The sequence below is a fragment of the Quercus lobata genome, chromosome 11 (assembly GCF_001633185.2).
Source record: "Quercus lobata isolate SW786 chromosome 11, ValleyOak3.0 Primary Assembly, whole genome shotgun sequence".
Taxonomy (NCBI): domain Eukaryota; kingdom Viridiplantae; phylum Streptophyta; class Magnoliopsida; order Fagales; family Fagaceae; genus Quercus; species Quercus lobata.
Window position 1 is genome coordinate 25,440,334 of NC_044914.1, and position 16,260 is coordinate 25,456,593.

General features: G+C 33.8%; 1 protein-coding gene and 1 long non-coding RNA gene across 2 annotated transcripts; one reads left to right on the forward strand and one right to left on the reverse strand.

The window, feature by feature from the left end:
- Positions 1-4,592: 4,592 nt before the first annotated feature.
- Positions 4,593-12,075, reverse strand: LOC115967294 (subtilisin-like protease SBT4.15). Its single transcript, XM_031086371.1, has 11 exons — positions 11,970-12,075; positions 11,777-11,865; positions 8,462-8,559; positions 8,215-8,358; positions 7,995-8,100; positions 7,202-7,709; positions 6,920-7,020; positions 6,465-6,683; positions 6,239-6,350; positions 5,926-6,139; positions 4,593-5,303 (listed from the first exon to the last, which is right to left on the reverse strand). Exons 1-11 carry the CDS (start codon positions 12,057-12,059, stop codon positions 4,771-4,773), a joined length of 2,214 nt encoding a protein of 737 aa, XP_030942231.1. The 5' UTR covers positions 12,060-12,075; the 3' UTR covers positions 4,593-4,770.
- A 6-nt stretch (positions 12,076-12,081) lies between these two features.
- LOC115967295 lies at positions 12,082-13,992 on the forward strand. The gene is made up of 2 exons (XR_004086425.1): positions 12,082-12,509; positions 13,511-13,992. It is a non-coding gene; the product is annotated as an uncharacterized LOC115967295 (long non-coding RNA).
- The last annotated feature ends 2,268 nt before the right edge of the window (positions 13,993-16,260 follow it).

Below are 16,260 nucleotides of genomic sequence, written 5' to 3' on the forward strand. Positions count from 1 at the left end.
AAAAAAATAGAAATTATTTGTTACAACAAGTAGGGGATTAGAACCTTAATTCTCCATGTAAAGGAGGCCAAACATTATCACTGAATTGCAACAAGAAGGTCCATAAAAAGGTTAACGCTAAATAATTACATCTTCCACAATATGCCGTCTCCCTGGTTATACATAGATCGCAGCAATTATTTTGTGAAAATGAACGAATGCATAATTCAGTCCATAATTGACTTTTGCGTTCAATGAAACGATTCACACGTATATCTATTTTAGGAAATATCTTACAAGTTTGAATTTGTATCTTGCACTCTACCTGAGAGGAAAAAAACACCTGTAAAATGGGTGAGTGAACAAACTTCATCAAATTTGTATACAAAAGTATAGGAGTGAAAAAATGGTCAAAAAAATCAAATGCACAAACATTAATACAATTTACTCAAATTTTTATAATAAATGAACAAATACATATAATGTTCGTGGCGAGGGGTGTGGCTTACCTCCATTACTTTTTTAATTGGAATCTTCTTTTGTTTTAATGAAAGATTGCCACGTCACCTACAACTAAATAAAAGGTGAAAATTAAAACCTACCCCTACTTATCATGGTATATTTAAAACAAAAAGACATATCCAATTTAAAAAGTACTAGAGGTGTGATCTTTCCCCACCTTGATGGAAGTAATTATATATAGTGAGGATGAAAGCCTTCTTGAAATCTCTGGATGAGAGAGTACAATTGTCTGTTGAAACTGGTTGGGAAAAATCTTATACTTCTTTGGACTGATGCTCAAAAGGAAGCTACTAGTTATAACAGCAAGGCTATGAATGCTATATTTAATGTTGTTTCACTAGAAGAAATTAAAAAGATATCTAATGTAGAAGTAGCACACACTACATGGAATATCTTGCAAACTATACTTGAAGGAACTAAAGCTGTCAAAATCAATAAATTGCAACAGTTGACTTCTAAATTTGAGAGTATCAAAATGTCTGAGGATGAATCATTTGATGAATTTTATGCTAAACTCAATGACATTGTTAACTTAGCATTTAATCTGCGTGAAGATTATGAGAAACCTAAGATAGAAAAATCTTAAGATCCTTAACAAAAGACTTTAGACCCAAAGTGACAACCATCACTGAGAGTAAGGATGTGGATACCATTCCTATTGATAAACTTGTAGGATCCCTTCAAATTTATGAGTCTAACCTTCCTAAGACCAAAAGTCAAAATCTTTGGCCTTGAAATCAGTAGATGATGTTGATGATAGTGTGTTTCACAATGAAATCTCTTCTATTGAAATTGCTTACCTTACTAAACAATTCAAAATTTTTTTGAAAATAACAATAAAAATGCAAGAAACAAAAACTTTGCTAACTATAAGAATGTGAAGAAGAATGAGCAACCTAAGAATGATTCATTCGTTCTATCTTGGATCTCAAAAAAAGAATGATTCATTCGAAAAATCTAATTTTGGAAAAGAAAAGGTTGGTCAAACTTCTAGCAGTTCTTTTGGTCAACAATGTTTTGATTGTCAAGGTTATGGACATATAAAATCTAAATGTCCTACATACTTGAGGTCTAAAGGAAAGGCCATGGCTGTCACTTTAAGTGACGGTGAAAGATCTGATCATGATTCTAATAGTGATCAGGAAGGTAAGTTCATGGCCTTCACTGATGCTGTTGGACACTTAGAATGAGTAACCTTATTACCCAGAAAAATATTGTGTAGAAAGCGTGGTTGCAATATATAAAAGTTTAGATCATTACATATATATATATATATATATATGTATGTATATATGTGTGTGTAAATATATATATTGGCAAGCTCTCAAATAAAGTTGGCCGATAAAAAAATGAAATAGCTAAACCGGAAATAACCAAGGGAATATATATCTGTCTAAGGTGAAACCTTGTCATTTAATCCCATGTTTAAATACAATTAATCTTCCTGACGTTTTTTGTGTTCAAAACGTTTGACAAATACTAAAGGTTTGGATAGCCATAAAGTTAAAAACCGTTTGAGCACTAATGACAATAACTTCAGCCAATTAAGGTCAGAATTAAAAACAATGTATTAAGATTGAGGGTCTGTTTGGAATTTGCTTATTTTGTTGATACTGAAAACTTTTTGCTAAAAATACTATAGATAAAGGTAAAAATTAGCTGAAATAATATAGTGGGGCCCATGAATAGTACTAAAAAATGCAATGAGACCCATGAATAGTAACAAAAATAAGTTGGCAAAAAATAAGCTATCCAAACGCAACCTGATAAAGGGAAAAACATTAGCCACTAACGTTTACTAGGTTGGCAACTCATAACAGATAGTTGAATGAAAGGTAATAAATATAAAATATTACTATTTTTATAAAAATATTTTAACAAGAACAAACTGCCACATGGCTGTAACTTATTCTTAATTCTTGCACAAACTGATATTAATTTAATTACATCATTTAAGCCTATTTGATTACGCATTGGAGATTTACATTGATGCAGCTGGACACTTAGCTGCTACTGATGCATTCGTTACTGCATCACTATGTGTGTAAGGTGAAGATGTGGGGGTGGGGTCATGCCTGTTTTGGGTGGCGACAAAGAATTCTCATCCTCAAGCCTCTTTGCCAAGGATTTATTGGTCAGTTCACAGAAGGCAATTCTTTGGAGAATTTGGAGTATGGCAATCTGAATTGCTCTAGCGGGATGATTAGCCGTGGAGTTGTTTGTAAGAGATCATTTTTAATTAAATCTCTTGTTCTTTAGTACTCAATCCAGCTATCTAATGAGCTATATATCACTGGAGCACTCTTTCTTCACAAAATTTCAAATAAGGTTAGAGTTATCATAAATGACATATGTCAGACCATTTTATTAATGTGTTTTTTCAACTAGTTTTTATAGAGTCCAAATCTCCTATCCCATTTTTGCGGAATTATATTACAACAAAATGGTAAATTATAAATACTTTGTTCTCCAAAGCCTTTGGGAGGAATGGGGTTTCGGGATCTCAGACAGTTTAATGATGCACTCCTTGGTAAACAAGTGTGGAGACTCTTTCATGAGAAAGGTACGCTGCTGTACAAGGTGTTTAAACCAAAATACTTCCCATCAAGTAGCATTCTGGAAGCAGACTTCAATCAACGAAGTTCTTTTGCATGGAAAAGTATTTTACATGCAAGAGAGGTTATTTGCAAGGGTGCATGGTGGAGAGTCGGAGACGGGTCATCCATAAACATTTGGAATCATAGGTGGCTGAATTGTCAAGGGAGTGGGAAGATTGTATCTCCCAATATTAATCCATCTCTGACCTAAGTGAAGAATCTATTCATCCCTGGCACTAAAGTTTGGAACAAGGAGCTTATTGAGTAGACTTTCTTACCATGGGAAGCTAAGAGTATTCAAAGCATTCCGGTTACTCATTTTCCAATGGAGGATTTGCTTATTTGGCCACTCACCAATGATGGGAACTACTCGGTTAAGAGCGCTTACCAACTGTTATCCTCAAAATTCAGATCTACTCTGCCTAGCTCATCCGAAACAGAGCATTGTAAGCATTTTTGGAATGGTATATGGAAGTTACAGTTACCTAACAAAGTGAAGCATTTCGTGTGGAGAGCTTCAAGGGAGTCTTTGCCTACCAACCTGAATTTGTTCTCACGGCATGTCTTACCTGATCAGTTCTGCAACCTCTGTAAAGATCATCCTGAAGATTCCATTCACTGCTTATGGCTGTGTGATGGAGCCAAAAGTATTTGGCTATCGGACCCAACATTTAGCTCCCTACGCTCAAAAATTTTCAGAAGTTTTGGTGATCTTGTCGCTGCTGTGTTGGAAGATACAAGCCCAAATTTTGCTGCTCTGTTTTCAATGGTTGCATGGTGCATTTGGGTTAGACGATATAAATTGAGAGAGAAGCAGCCGGTGTGGGCTGTAGGAGAAACGGCGCGATGAGCTCAGGAGTTGTTGCAAGAGTTTTGGGACGTTTAGGACAGGCCATCTCGGACCTCCGTTCAACACCCAAGGCAGAACTGGTCGCCGCCAGAATTAGGAGTTTATAAGCTTAATTTCGACGGCGCCATCTTTGAAGGTTCAGCGAGAGCAGGGTTGGGGGTGGTAGTGAGGGATGCTGAAGGTATGATCATAGCTGCGATGTGCCAGAACATCCAACTTCCTAGCTCAGTAGACTTGGTCAAAGCCTTAGCCACCCGGAGAGCTATCCTATTTGCCCAGGAGCTTTATCTTGCTCACGTGATGGTGGAGGGTGATTCACTGAGGGTTATTACAGCTATTAATAACCCACAAAAGAATAGGACACAGTAGGGTCATGTTGTTGAAGATATTAAAAAAGCCAGCTTTTGGTTCCAAACTTGTAGCTTCAGTCATGTCTACAGGGGAGGGGAATAGTTTAGCCCATTCTCTAGCCAAAAGAGCAGTTTTATCTGCTGATTTAGATGTGTGGTTAGAAGAACTACCACAGGATTTAATTGATGTATTTCAGTCTGATTTACCTTAATAAAATTGACTTACCTATTCCTCAAAAAAAAAAAAAAAAAAAACATTAAATAGTGGCAAAATATGCATTTAGATTTTAGAGTATCAATAACTCTAAATTGTGGTGTGCAAATTTGAAATCAGCTAAACTTCACATAAAAAACTGAGTTAAATAACAAGCATTCCCCACTTGTTCCAAGCTTGCACCCATATACGATTTACACAAAAAGCTTGCCAAGCTCTACACTATTAGACATTATATAGGCCTAACAACAATTTGACCTATATGTCCAAAAAAATGTGGATAGGGCTCTTAACTCTGTGTTTACCGTCATTCCATTCCAGTGATGCTGATAAACTGGAAATATTGTTCAATGGTGGCCCCTTTATCACAACCATGAAAGATTTTTTCTCGTACAAGTGACTAAAAGCTAGTTCTTTCGGAACAACAGTGACCTTGAGAGTTGCTGGTGCCTTGACAATTGCCTTGTATATACCTTTTTCCAAGCCAACATTTGTAACTGTCCTATGAAAGATGGCTAATATACTAGAGTTAGCGCTATTAAGTTGCAAATACATGGATGGGTAATTTAGGGCATCATGTCCTCCAATGTCAGGGATACTTGAGCAATTTGTTTTCTCTTCAGTGAACACTTTTAGTGCTGTCCCGGAGTAACCCTCATTACATAGGAAGCGGATGTAGTCGGACTTTGACATGTCATAGATCAAACCGGGATGCAGTGCTCTAACCGGGTCAATTTGGCCGGCCCCGTAGGCTAACTCAGCTTGGACATCTTTGATTTTCAATTCAGACGCTGATCATCAATTAAGAAGCAAAATTATAAAACACTCAGAAAGCCTAGCTAATTTTCATATAAAACTTATTTTTGGGAAGTATGGGATGATATCTTGATCTATGTGTTTACACAGAGGGAATACATATGTTAAGATTATTACAAATTTTACTACTTGAGCTTAACACACTAAGGTGACTATAAATTTGATTGGTGCAACTTCAATATCTAATAAATAAATATTTAAATTATTTTTTGTGTGAATAGTGTCACACTAGTTTGTAAGGGTAGTGCAATAAAATTTGTAGCATCTCTAAAATCACTCGTAAAATAAATATCATTAATTTCTTATTAGAAAATAATCATCTCCATTAATCACGGAGAAAATCCATATCACAATTAAGATTTGAATTAAGCTATCACAATAGATTTATATTAACCTGTGTAATATTTACTCTAAACCAATTGGCATGTTAAGTATTAACAACATTGCTGGTAAACAATTAGCAATGTGATTGCATTAGAGAATTTCAATTAAACAATAATAACCTCTAATTGACACCATTCAAGTGGTGGTTCTTGTAAAGTGGCACTAATCTTTAACACATCATGAGTTTAAATGGGAGAATTTAAGGGGACTAACCAGTTGTCATTAAGGCCGATTTGATTGCAGCGGGAGACCAATTAGGGTGGAATGATTTGACATAGACAGCGGCAGCTGCCACATGAGGGCAAGCCATTGATGTTCCAGAAATTATATTATACACATCAAATCGGTTGTCTTCAAGATCCCCAGTCACTGATGAAAGTTTAGAGTAAGCAGCTAGAATATCTATTCCAGGTGCCACAATATCCGGCTGCAAATCATATATAATTTAAAACCCTCATTCTAGTATATATGCTAAAAAAAAAATACACAAATTTATGCCTATAATGGTAATCATTGCAAGGGTTACCTTAATTATGGTGGAAGAGATTGTGTTCGGACCTCGAGATGAAAAGGAAGCCACAAAGGGTGTAGCGGCATTGTGGACTGCTATAGACTTGTATATGACAGCCTGAGGGGCTCTGAAAGTTTTACCAATGAAAAAAAAAAAATCCGTAAAGAAAGTTAAAATATCAATTAGAAAATAAATATAGGTATAATGAAAAAAAAAAAAAAAAATGGTTCCCTATACTTACCTGGTTGAGTTAACATATATTTCAATTTTGTCACCAACATTACTATCAATGAAGGTAGCAGGGATGGTAAATGTAAAGCCTGTATTTGATTGCTGTTGGAAAGATACAATAGCCCCCAACCCACCTATTTGCTTAATGTAATCTTGAATTAGTCCTTCTTTACATAGCACAATCTTTCCCTTAACCTTATTTGCATCCAGACTCCCATCATCACACAACCTGCCCAATTCTTTAATTGGTTAGTGCTACTAATATTAGCAGACAAGGGTGATCTTCAATTAAATTTGAAATAATAATCATACTCTAACATAATCTAAGTGTATATGTGTGAAACTCATTCCTAGAGATTTGAACTCTAGTCCTTGCCCTTCTTCCCTTTATCCCACAAGAACTTATATTTGTAAAGGGACTATCGCGTCAAGGGTAAGCATTAGTTAAAAATTCCTTATAATTACCAGGGAGAGTGATCTTGTTCTAAACTTCTATTGGCTGCTTTTACTGCGGTGGTTAGAGGGTACATCTGTTTATTTGGTGAAAACGTGTTGATGGAAAATCCCTGTTATACAATGCACCAGTAAATGTATATGTTAAAATCATATAAATATTTAGAAAAACACACAAATCAATGAAGAAATATTAGACTCATTATTAAATATTATAGAACTCAAAGACTCATCAAATATTAGAAAGAAGTAAATTAGAGCAATCTTATCAACCAAAAAAAAAAAGGAGCTTACAGCAGTTTTTATGCCATTTCCAACTTTAACTAGAGTCCTAAACTGCCTATCCATGCCAGAAGCACCAACAGTCAATATCCAAGGAGCTGTGTTTTGCACAGAATACAAATATGGGCCGTTATTCCCCGCTGAACATGTTGTCAAAATCCCCTTCTTCATTGCATGAAAGGCACCGATTGCAATGGGACTATTAAAATAGCTAGTCGAATCCCCTCCGATGGATATTGATATCAAGTCAACTCCATCATTAATGGCATCATCCAGTCCAGCCAGAAGGTCTATATCACTGCAACCATCGGCCCAACACACCTTGTACATTGCAATGCGTGCTGATGGAACCCCACCTCGAGCTGTGCCTTTGGCTAAACCGTATAAGCTTGCCCCTGCTATCGAGGCACCTGCTATGGTGGAGGAAGTGTGACTGCCGTGGCCTTCCTCATCTATTGGGGATGGATTTGGGTGGGGAGTGGTGGAACCGTGGTTGTAGAACCTTGCACCTATTACCTTGCTGCATAAAATGGTAAATGGCTTGGAAATTAAATGAGACATCCATGCATGTACAAAAGTAATATCTAAAAAGACAACATTTTTTTCAGAATGGTTGATATGATATTTTGTGATAGGAATAAAATTACTTTAATTTAGATTCATTCAACATTGTTTTTATTGTGCATCGCCATATTAACTATTGTAAAAAAAAAATAATAATAATAATAATTAATCAAATATTGTGTTATTAGACACATTGTTTTGTGGTAGGTCACAATCTAGGAGAGAGATTGAGATTGTTTACTTGTTGCAGCCAGTGAAGTTGCCTCTGACTTGGCATGCACCCTTCCATTTCGATGGAGGAGGTCCAAATCCTTTGTCGTCAAAACTTGGAGCATCGATATAAATTCCTAAAAAATAAGGGGAGGAGAATGGAAAGATTAGAAAAGTGATTAAAATTCCTCCACGATGACAAGTTACATGGAAAAGTCAAAACTCTATAAGAAGTAATCTTAACTTAGTACCTGTATCTAATACACCAACAATAATATTACTTTCAATTTGATGATTTCTCTTCACTGATTGAGGCATTCCTAAGAAATCCCATGATCTTGTGGTATGAAGTTTTTGCATTTTGCTAGGAAACACCGACACCACATTTTCGTTCTCTGTAATGGATGCATATATGTATATAAATTACATAAGACAATCAACCCAAGAAAAAGAAAAAGAAAAAGAAATGATGTGTTACATGAAGTTTTTAATGTGCACCTTGTAGTCTTTGAACTTCTTGTGGCAATAGGTTTGCTGCAAATGCATTAAAACTCTTTGTGTAGCTATATATTCTGGACTGTTGGGCAATATGATCACTGAAAAACGGCAATACTCAATCGTTTAATTGTCCACCCAAATGTTACAACTTAAATTTTTTTTTTTTTTTAATGAGAAACAAAGTACAAAAACACACACAAGGGAGAGGGAAAGATGTTCTAACACAAAGGCACACCACAACTCTATTCAAAAGCCATGGTAACTTTTAAGAGAGGATGGGGCAAGTTATACAACATACAACACTCTCTCTTAAGTAATGTGGGACAATTATTTATTTATTTTTTTGAGAAACAAATACACACATAAGAGAGGGAAAAAGTGTTACAATTTGTTGCATGCTAGATGTGATGTCATATCATATATGGATTACACCCTAAAAACTAATTTTATATCATAGAAAAGTCCAATGCTATACATATTGATAAGCTCCTAAGTCCTAAGTCCTATAGCCATTATGGAACCCTCCCCACCACCAAATCTTTGACCCTTGTATAAATTATACCTACCGAATTTGTTATATATGAAGTTGAACGGTTGGAATGTATAATTTACTTTCCATGAAAGCGAAGAACAAATCAACTTTAATTGCTAGAGAAAATTTTGGGACTAGTGAACAAATTAAGAGATTGATTGCTAGAGAAAATCATGGGATTGAGACAATTAATATTTAATGTTTAATTCAAATTAAGATTATTTATTACTTTTGTATGTAATTCTATTATAAATATGGATTCTATTGTAATTTACTATCATGAAAGGTGTATGAGAAAATATAGTCTTTTGAGCTCGTCTCGTAGTTGTTGGCCATTTGGCCAAATCATGTAAACTCCAATGTTTTCTCTCTTCTTCCTTCTCTTTTCTTTATATCTCATTTACTAATTTCTACATGAACTATTCCAGGTATAAATTACCACAAAAAAAAAAAACTATTCCATGTAAGAAACAAATGGAAAACTATTGTTTGAACTAAACATGAGTAGATGTAAGTAGGACTGAGCATTGACCCGGCCAACCCGACCCACACGACCCGACCCGACCCAAAGGGTCTTGGGCGAGTTGAATGGATACTTGGGTCGGGTTCGGGTCCAATATTCAGGTCTGCCTTGGGTTCGGGTCGGTTTCGAGTCCAACCCGACCCGACCGATCTTTAAAAAAAAAAAAAAAAAAAAAACACACACACACACACACAACTAATGTATCAGACAAGCACGAAGCTAAGGTTCAGAATCTTGTACTATTTTTAGTAAAAATATGATATAGACCCAAGAGAGAGAGATTCCCCTCAAAAGAGAGAGAGAGAGAGAGAGATATGTAGTGTTTTTTTTTTTTTTTTTTGGTTATGTTAGAGAAAATAGGACTGTATTTATGATGATAGAAACAAATACGAAAATGATACTATTCCATACTCGTTAGTTAGACTTAGCACCTAATTGGATAATGGAATTTAATATTCTTAATTTATTGTTTAAAGGGCATTTTCAATAGTCTTTCATGAGCTTCCATAGATTAACTCTACTATTTAATATTTTTAATAGATATTTTCCGTAATTTTCAAAGTCAAGTGTTGATTTTATATATTGTTTTTATTTAAATAGTAATGCTCTTTTCTTGCAATATTTCCAAATATAACTTTTAACATAATTACAAAGCTCTTAACAACTTTCAATATATATTAGTATATGCGTGAGATAAAAATAAATTGAATTTGACTAAGCTTATGTTTTAGATTAACTAAATTTGTAAAGCTAGAGAAAATAAGACATTAATTTGTAAAGCAAGTCGTTACAACTTATTAATATTTCGTGTTTGCCACACGATGACCACATTTTAATTAACTGCAGAGGGAATGTACTAATGTTGCATCAAACTAACCTATTTGCTTCTATTCTTAGATAAGACTAGAATACATACAAAGTTAGTCAGTTCCCTTCATTTCACCAAATGACATTTTTTTGCCTAATCAAGAAATTGTAAAAGTTATATTTAAATACAAACTAACCTATTTGACATTTTCTCGAAACTTTCAAATGTTGTTTTTATATATTGATTTTATTTAAATAGTAATGGTCTTTTCTTGCAATATTTCCAAATATAATTTTTAGCATAATTTAGTTTACTGTAGCATAATTTTCTAATGACAATACTTTCCATCCAAATGAAGGTTAAAATGATAATAAAATAATTGGAATTTGCAAAAAAGGAATAACTCTAACAATAATATTTTCCATAGTGAAAGTCAAATTGTTGTTCAAAAAATATTTTATTTCAGTCCTAATTATATCAAGGATCTTGTTTCTTATTGGAAAGTATATTTCCAAACTAAGCCTAGTGCTGATGTAAACAAAAATGGTAAATTTAATTTTCTCATTCAATGAGGAGCGTGTCAAGATATACACAAGGAAAAAAATTGTAAAAGTTTGTTGTCTAATCAAGAAATCACGACCATTAAGCCTATACGACAATAAATAAATTATTGAATTTAATTTTTCACATTAATGTAAATCACTAAATTAGTAAAATAATTTCAATAAAAATATTGCCTAAACAACTACTAAATTTGCATGTTGAATTTCTCTCTGTTAAAAAGGTATGTGTTTCGAATCAAAAAAAAAGAAAAAAAAAAGTATGTGTTTTGAATTGATTTTGACTTTTGAGAGTCCTATCAATGTAACGAAAGAAAAATAAGAGTCAGAAACACATGACAAATTTGGGATTTTGATTTCCATGGCATTGTTGATATTTGCATGTTGAAAATGCTTCTTGATAACTAAATAAGTAAAATAATTTCAATAAAATATTTCCTAAACAGACATGCATTAACCTGATAAAAAAATTTAAAAAAAAAAAAAAGCAATTAACATTTATTATCATAAAAAGTGGAGATCCTTCAAACATGGAAGTTTAAAAATAAAAATAAAACTATAACAACTTTTAAATGGCAAGTTTGAGTAATAGGGTAAGTAATTTTTTCCCCATTAATAACTCATTAAAGTGGTGGCTATTTCAATGTTTATGTAGGCCTTTCACAGTTTCACCTTCACACAATTTGAAAAAAAAAAAAAAGATAGACCCAACCCAATGCCCGACCCGACCCGACCCGAGACCCATAATTTTCAGGTTGGGTCGAGTTTATCCTTGATAAACTCGATTGTTATCAGGTCGGGTTGCGGGTGGCAGTAAAACCAACCTGACCCAACCCGATATCAGTCCTAGATATAAGCATGTAATGTTTAGATATTTTGTCATCCCACTTACTCTTTAACAACTGAAGAAAGCAAGTTGTGATGAAGATCAATAGCAGAGGCTTTTGACTGCGGTGCCTCTCCCATGTACACGATGTATGCCTATGTGGTAATGAAAAAAAAAAAATTCTGATTATATGAAGGAAATTATAATTTTAAATAATATACATTATTACTATTCATACAAATTAAAAAAATATATTCACCTTTCTAACTGTATCACTAGAACCATGAATGAATGACCAATGAAGCTGCGTAGCCAGAAGGAAGAGGGTGATCATACAAATTCGAACCATTTTTAATTTCTCCTTTGTATGTAGTACCGCTCTTCCTTTCTCTCTTGCTTTCTGTCTTGCTCTTATATTTATAGTCACAGATTTTTTCTTTTGTGTTTTCCTATTCTGGTGGAGATTTTTGAGCTAAAATGGAATATTTGACTTTTTCCAAAATTACGATTCTTGCATACACTAATTAATTAAAGGCAAGGAGGTATTGCACGGTGTGCAATATAGCACAAATCTCAGCCGCATCTCATTATTTCAAAAAAAAAAAAAAAAACCTCTCACTTCTTCAGTCCTCTTCCCTCTGCTGCCACCGCCACCCTCAGTTTCTGCATCTTACCCAAACCACATCCGCATGCCCACCTTCATCTCTGCTCTGTCTCTCTTCTTTTTCTAGTTGACGAAGCGAACCTTCAACCGTTTCGTGGGTTTTGTGAATCTTTGTTTTCTTCCTTCTCTAAACTTGTAAGTAATTTTTTTTCCAAGATATTTCAGATTTTACTTTTTGTTACCCAAATACAAGTTTTTTTATTATCTCTATTTCTCTTCTCTATTCTCAGTTTTTTTTTTTTTTTTTTTTTTTTTGTAATTATGTAATTTCATGAATTTGATGGTAATACTCTCATTGAATCTGTGTAAAATTACAAATGGGAGATCAAATTGATAGACCTAGTCATTGAATCAGATTGATTTCTTGAAATTTCCAGATTTTTTTTGGCCCCTGAAATTTTCTGCCATACGTGTTCTTGATGATTTTTTTTTTCTTTTGATTCCTTTGATATCCATGTTGATCTCTTTGATGATTATGGTTAGTCTTTGATGGAATGATGTATTTTGAACGATTTTTGTATGGGGTATTTAGGAATTTATGTCCTATTGATTTTCAACTTGTGTTCATTTCTTATATACTCCCATCTGTTTGATAAAATGCAGCAATAATTACCAGCTTTGCACATTTGTTTTATTTGAATTTGGATTGTTGAGTTTTCAAACATTATTTTGTGAAAATACTTATTTGCTTGGCAATTTTCATGGATGGGTGTTGTGATGTCATTTGTGGTGGTATTGTTTAGCTGTGTGGAGATTCTAGGCAAGGGGGCTTAGAAGGAGAAAAAGGAAATATACTGTATCAAGCTTTGGCTGTTTGGCATGAATGATGTTTATGTGAGAGCGCATAACTTTTATTATAAAAATATTATTATTTACATGTGTTTGATAATTTTGCATAAATGGTGTTTGAAAAATGCAACTTGAAACGGTTTTAGGATGTTTGCATAGTATAAATTAAAATGTTAAACCTTGAGTTTCAGCCATTAATTATTTTTCATGGAAGAATTGCTCGTTTTCATCTCTGCAATTTAAAGATTTTTTTCTTTTAGATGCAACTAAAGTTTGAAAGCTTACTTGGAATTTTCAGATTTTGGTTCATTCTTTGTAATAATAAATTTTGGTTTTTGGTAGTGCAGGCATGTGATACATCTATTCTGTTGGGTTTGCTGAAGAAGAAAGAAACAATGATGCTCTTGTATATGCTACCTATCAGATTTGTTACATGTTTATCACGGCAAGCATGCAAGACCAAATTATGCAACATTTTTGGAGAGACATGTTGATAGGGATCAAGCTAAACATATCCACTTTGATAAGGAGATGAAGATGAAGTTTAAGTCCCATGTATTTCAATATTAGTTTAGATCGGGTTTAATAAGCTTTATCTAGCTTATAATGTTGGGTAGATTCTCATAGAATGCTTATCAATTGCTTGTAATGTTGATTTATATTCAGCCACGTGGAATAAATAATGTTTGATTAGTTCATTAACTTTTGTGAACCATTTAAAACACAAGATTTGAGCTCCTATTGTATAGACCCCTGTTATCATTTTGGTGTTACATAGTTGTTCTATTGTTGCGTGTTAATGAACCCTTTCTGAGAGTCATGGAAGTCAGTTTAGTGTAATGTATATCATGTAGGTGGAGTCGTTTTCTAATTCAGTTAGGTCAATTTAACCAGTTGTGTTTATTGAGTCTCTTGTTTCAAGTACTAGCGTGTCAGTTATTAGCTATTTTCTTTCCTTCATTTTAGTGGTTGTGATTCCTTGTTTTTCAAATTTAAATGTTGTAATTGCTGGTATAAAACCTTTTGTGTTGCAATCCTAATTTCTTTTGTGTTAAAACCAGCTCCTTTTAGTGTTAAAACTAGCTAGTAATTCAAGTAAGTTGCATGATTGCTTGTTAATTTTACAATTGTTGCAAACTTTCATATCATATTTCTCATAAACCATGTACAAAGAAATCTGTCAACTTTTATTACTTCTTCAAAAAATATAAAGAAAACCAAGATCCCTTAACAAAACAGTGACTACGGGGTCACTTGGCCAAGACCAAATATTTATTGAGGCAAATAGTTAATAGAGACAAAGGTAGCAACAATTGAGAGAAAAAACACATCATTCTTATAGAAAACGATTACTTACTATAATTCAATTAGATTTCTCTAGAATAATATTACAATCAAAGATTTACAGGTATAATCATTTACCTCTCAAGGTCACAAATGATCTTAGACAAGTGAACAAATCAGCCATTGGAAACCAACAACCTTGGACAACTATGCAGCACAAAAAGTAACTCTCATCATTTGGCATTCAACAACCTCCATTCCCTTCTACCAATGTTATAAGGTTGCACATCAACAAATTGCAAAAGTAGCTTAAACTTGGCCACTTCGTCCCTGTACACCAGAATAAGAAACCATATCAAGCTTTCTTTTTGTTAACAATTGAAAAGCACATTTTTGCTTTTTTTTGCAACTTGAAGCACATTACTACAACTTGGACCCAAAGATTTACAATCACATATTTTGGTGCATTTCTCAATATGACGAATCTCCCTCAAGACTGCACAACATACAAATAAAATATCTTAACATCACTTCAATGTTTCTAACAAATAGTTTCACAAACATCTTCAGTGCATTTCACAATTCAAACCTCAATAGAAACATAGGGAATGAGAAAAAACAGATCATTGTGACAAATTTCAAATTGAGAAATTAGTATCAAGCTAAGAATCGTAGCTCTATTTCGGTAAAAGAAGGTAAAAGGAGTAAGAAATGTATGATCTTAGGCAAATAAATCAAGAAAAGAGAGAAAAAAAAGGGGGGAAATCATAGATTTGGTATCAACATTTCCTAAATGTCAAATCCAATAGATCCAAATCCAATGCTAAAACAACTTAGGGCAGCCAGCGGACCACTTAATGCAGTTAACAAATAAATAGTTTTTTTTTTTTTTGGTGATATTTTGAATACAAAATCATAGCTTTTATGAGAATAATTTGTCTACTGTCTGCCTGAGATAAGTTCTCAATGATAACACACTAACTCGAAAATCCAATTTCCATACACATATCATCCCAGTTTTAGCATCACATTAACATAAAAATCCAAAAAGAAAAGAAAAGAGAAGGCAGAATACAAAGAGATAAACTAAAACTCTATGAAGCATTTCAACAAACACCTTCAGCAACAATAATAGAGGACTCGAAGGCCACAACAACAGCAACAATAAAGAAGCAAGGCAATAACAAAGATCAAAGCAAAGGAAGAAGAAAAAAAAAAAAAAAAACAAGAAGGTAGAACTTACCCTTTACATACCCAGATTTTAAGATCTGCACTCAACTACTCCGTGTGTTTACACTAATTTAAGCACACTCAAGAACACAGATTTCACTCACTCAATAACTCACGCACTAATTGACATGTATTTACACAATAAAACAGACTCATATCAAAACCCATTTTGACATCAACCCAAGTCTGTAAAGTGTAAACCCCCATCCAACCACCGTTCATTTGAAACCCAAAAATCACCATTCATTTGAAACCCAAAAATCCAAACCAAAGCTATAACCACAACACATATCTGACACACACAAGCTCACCATCAAACAGATTTTGAATCACAGCACATTCAGCCATACCCAAAACCCCCCATTTTTCAAACCCAAACAAAATCATACAACTCTAGTCATCAAAATAATTAAAACTGAAACAAAAAGAAAAAATAAAAGAGAAAATAAATTTGAGAAGGAGAGAGGGAAACCTGGTAGCCACCAGTGGTGGCGACACCGTAATAAGCACCGCCAACGGCAGTGGTGTGGGTACAATGAGAAGAGAGAGTGCTATGAGAAAACCTTGAAAGAGGAGAAGACTA

Coding starts and splice junctions, on each gene's coding strand:
- LOC115967294 (XM_031086371.1), bottom strand. CDS start 12,059: ATGGTTCGAATTTGTATGATCACCCTCTTCCTTCTGGCTACGCAGCTT. Junction 8,359..8,461: donor AGAAGTTCAAAGACTACAAG/GTGCACATTAAA, acceptor CATCCATTACAG/AGAACGAAAATGTGGTGTCG. Junction 7,021..7,201: donor GAAATGGCATAAAAACTGCT/GTAAGCTCCTTT, acceptor ATTGTATAACAG/GGATTTTCCATCAACACGTT.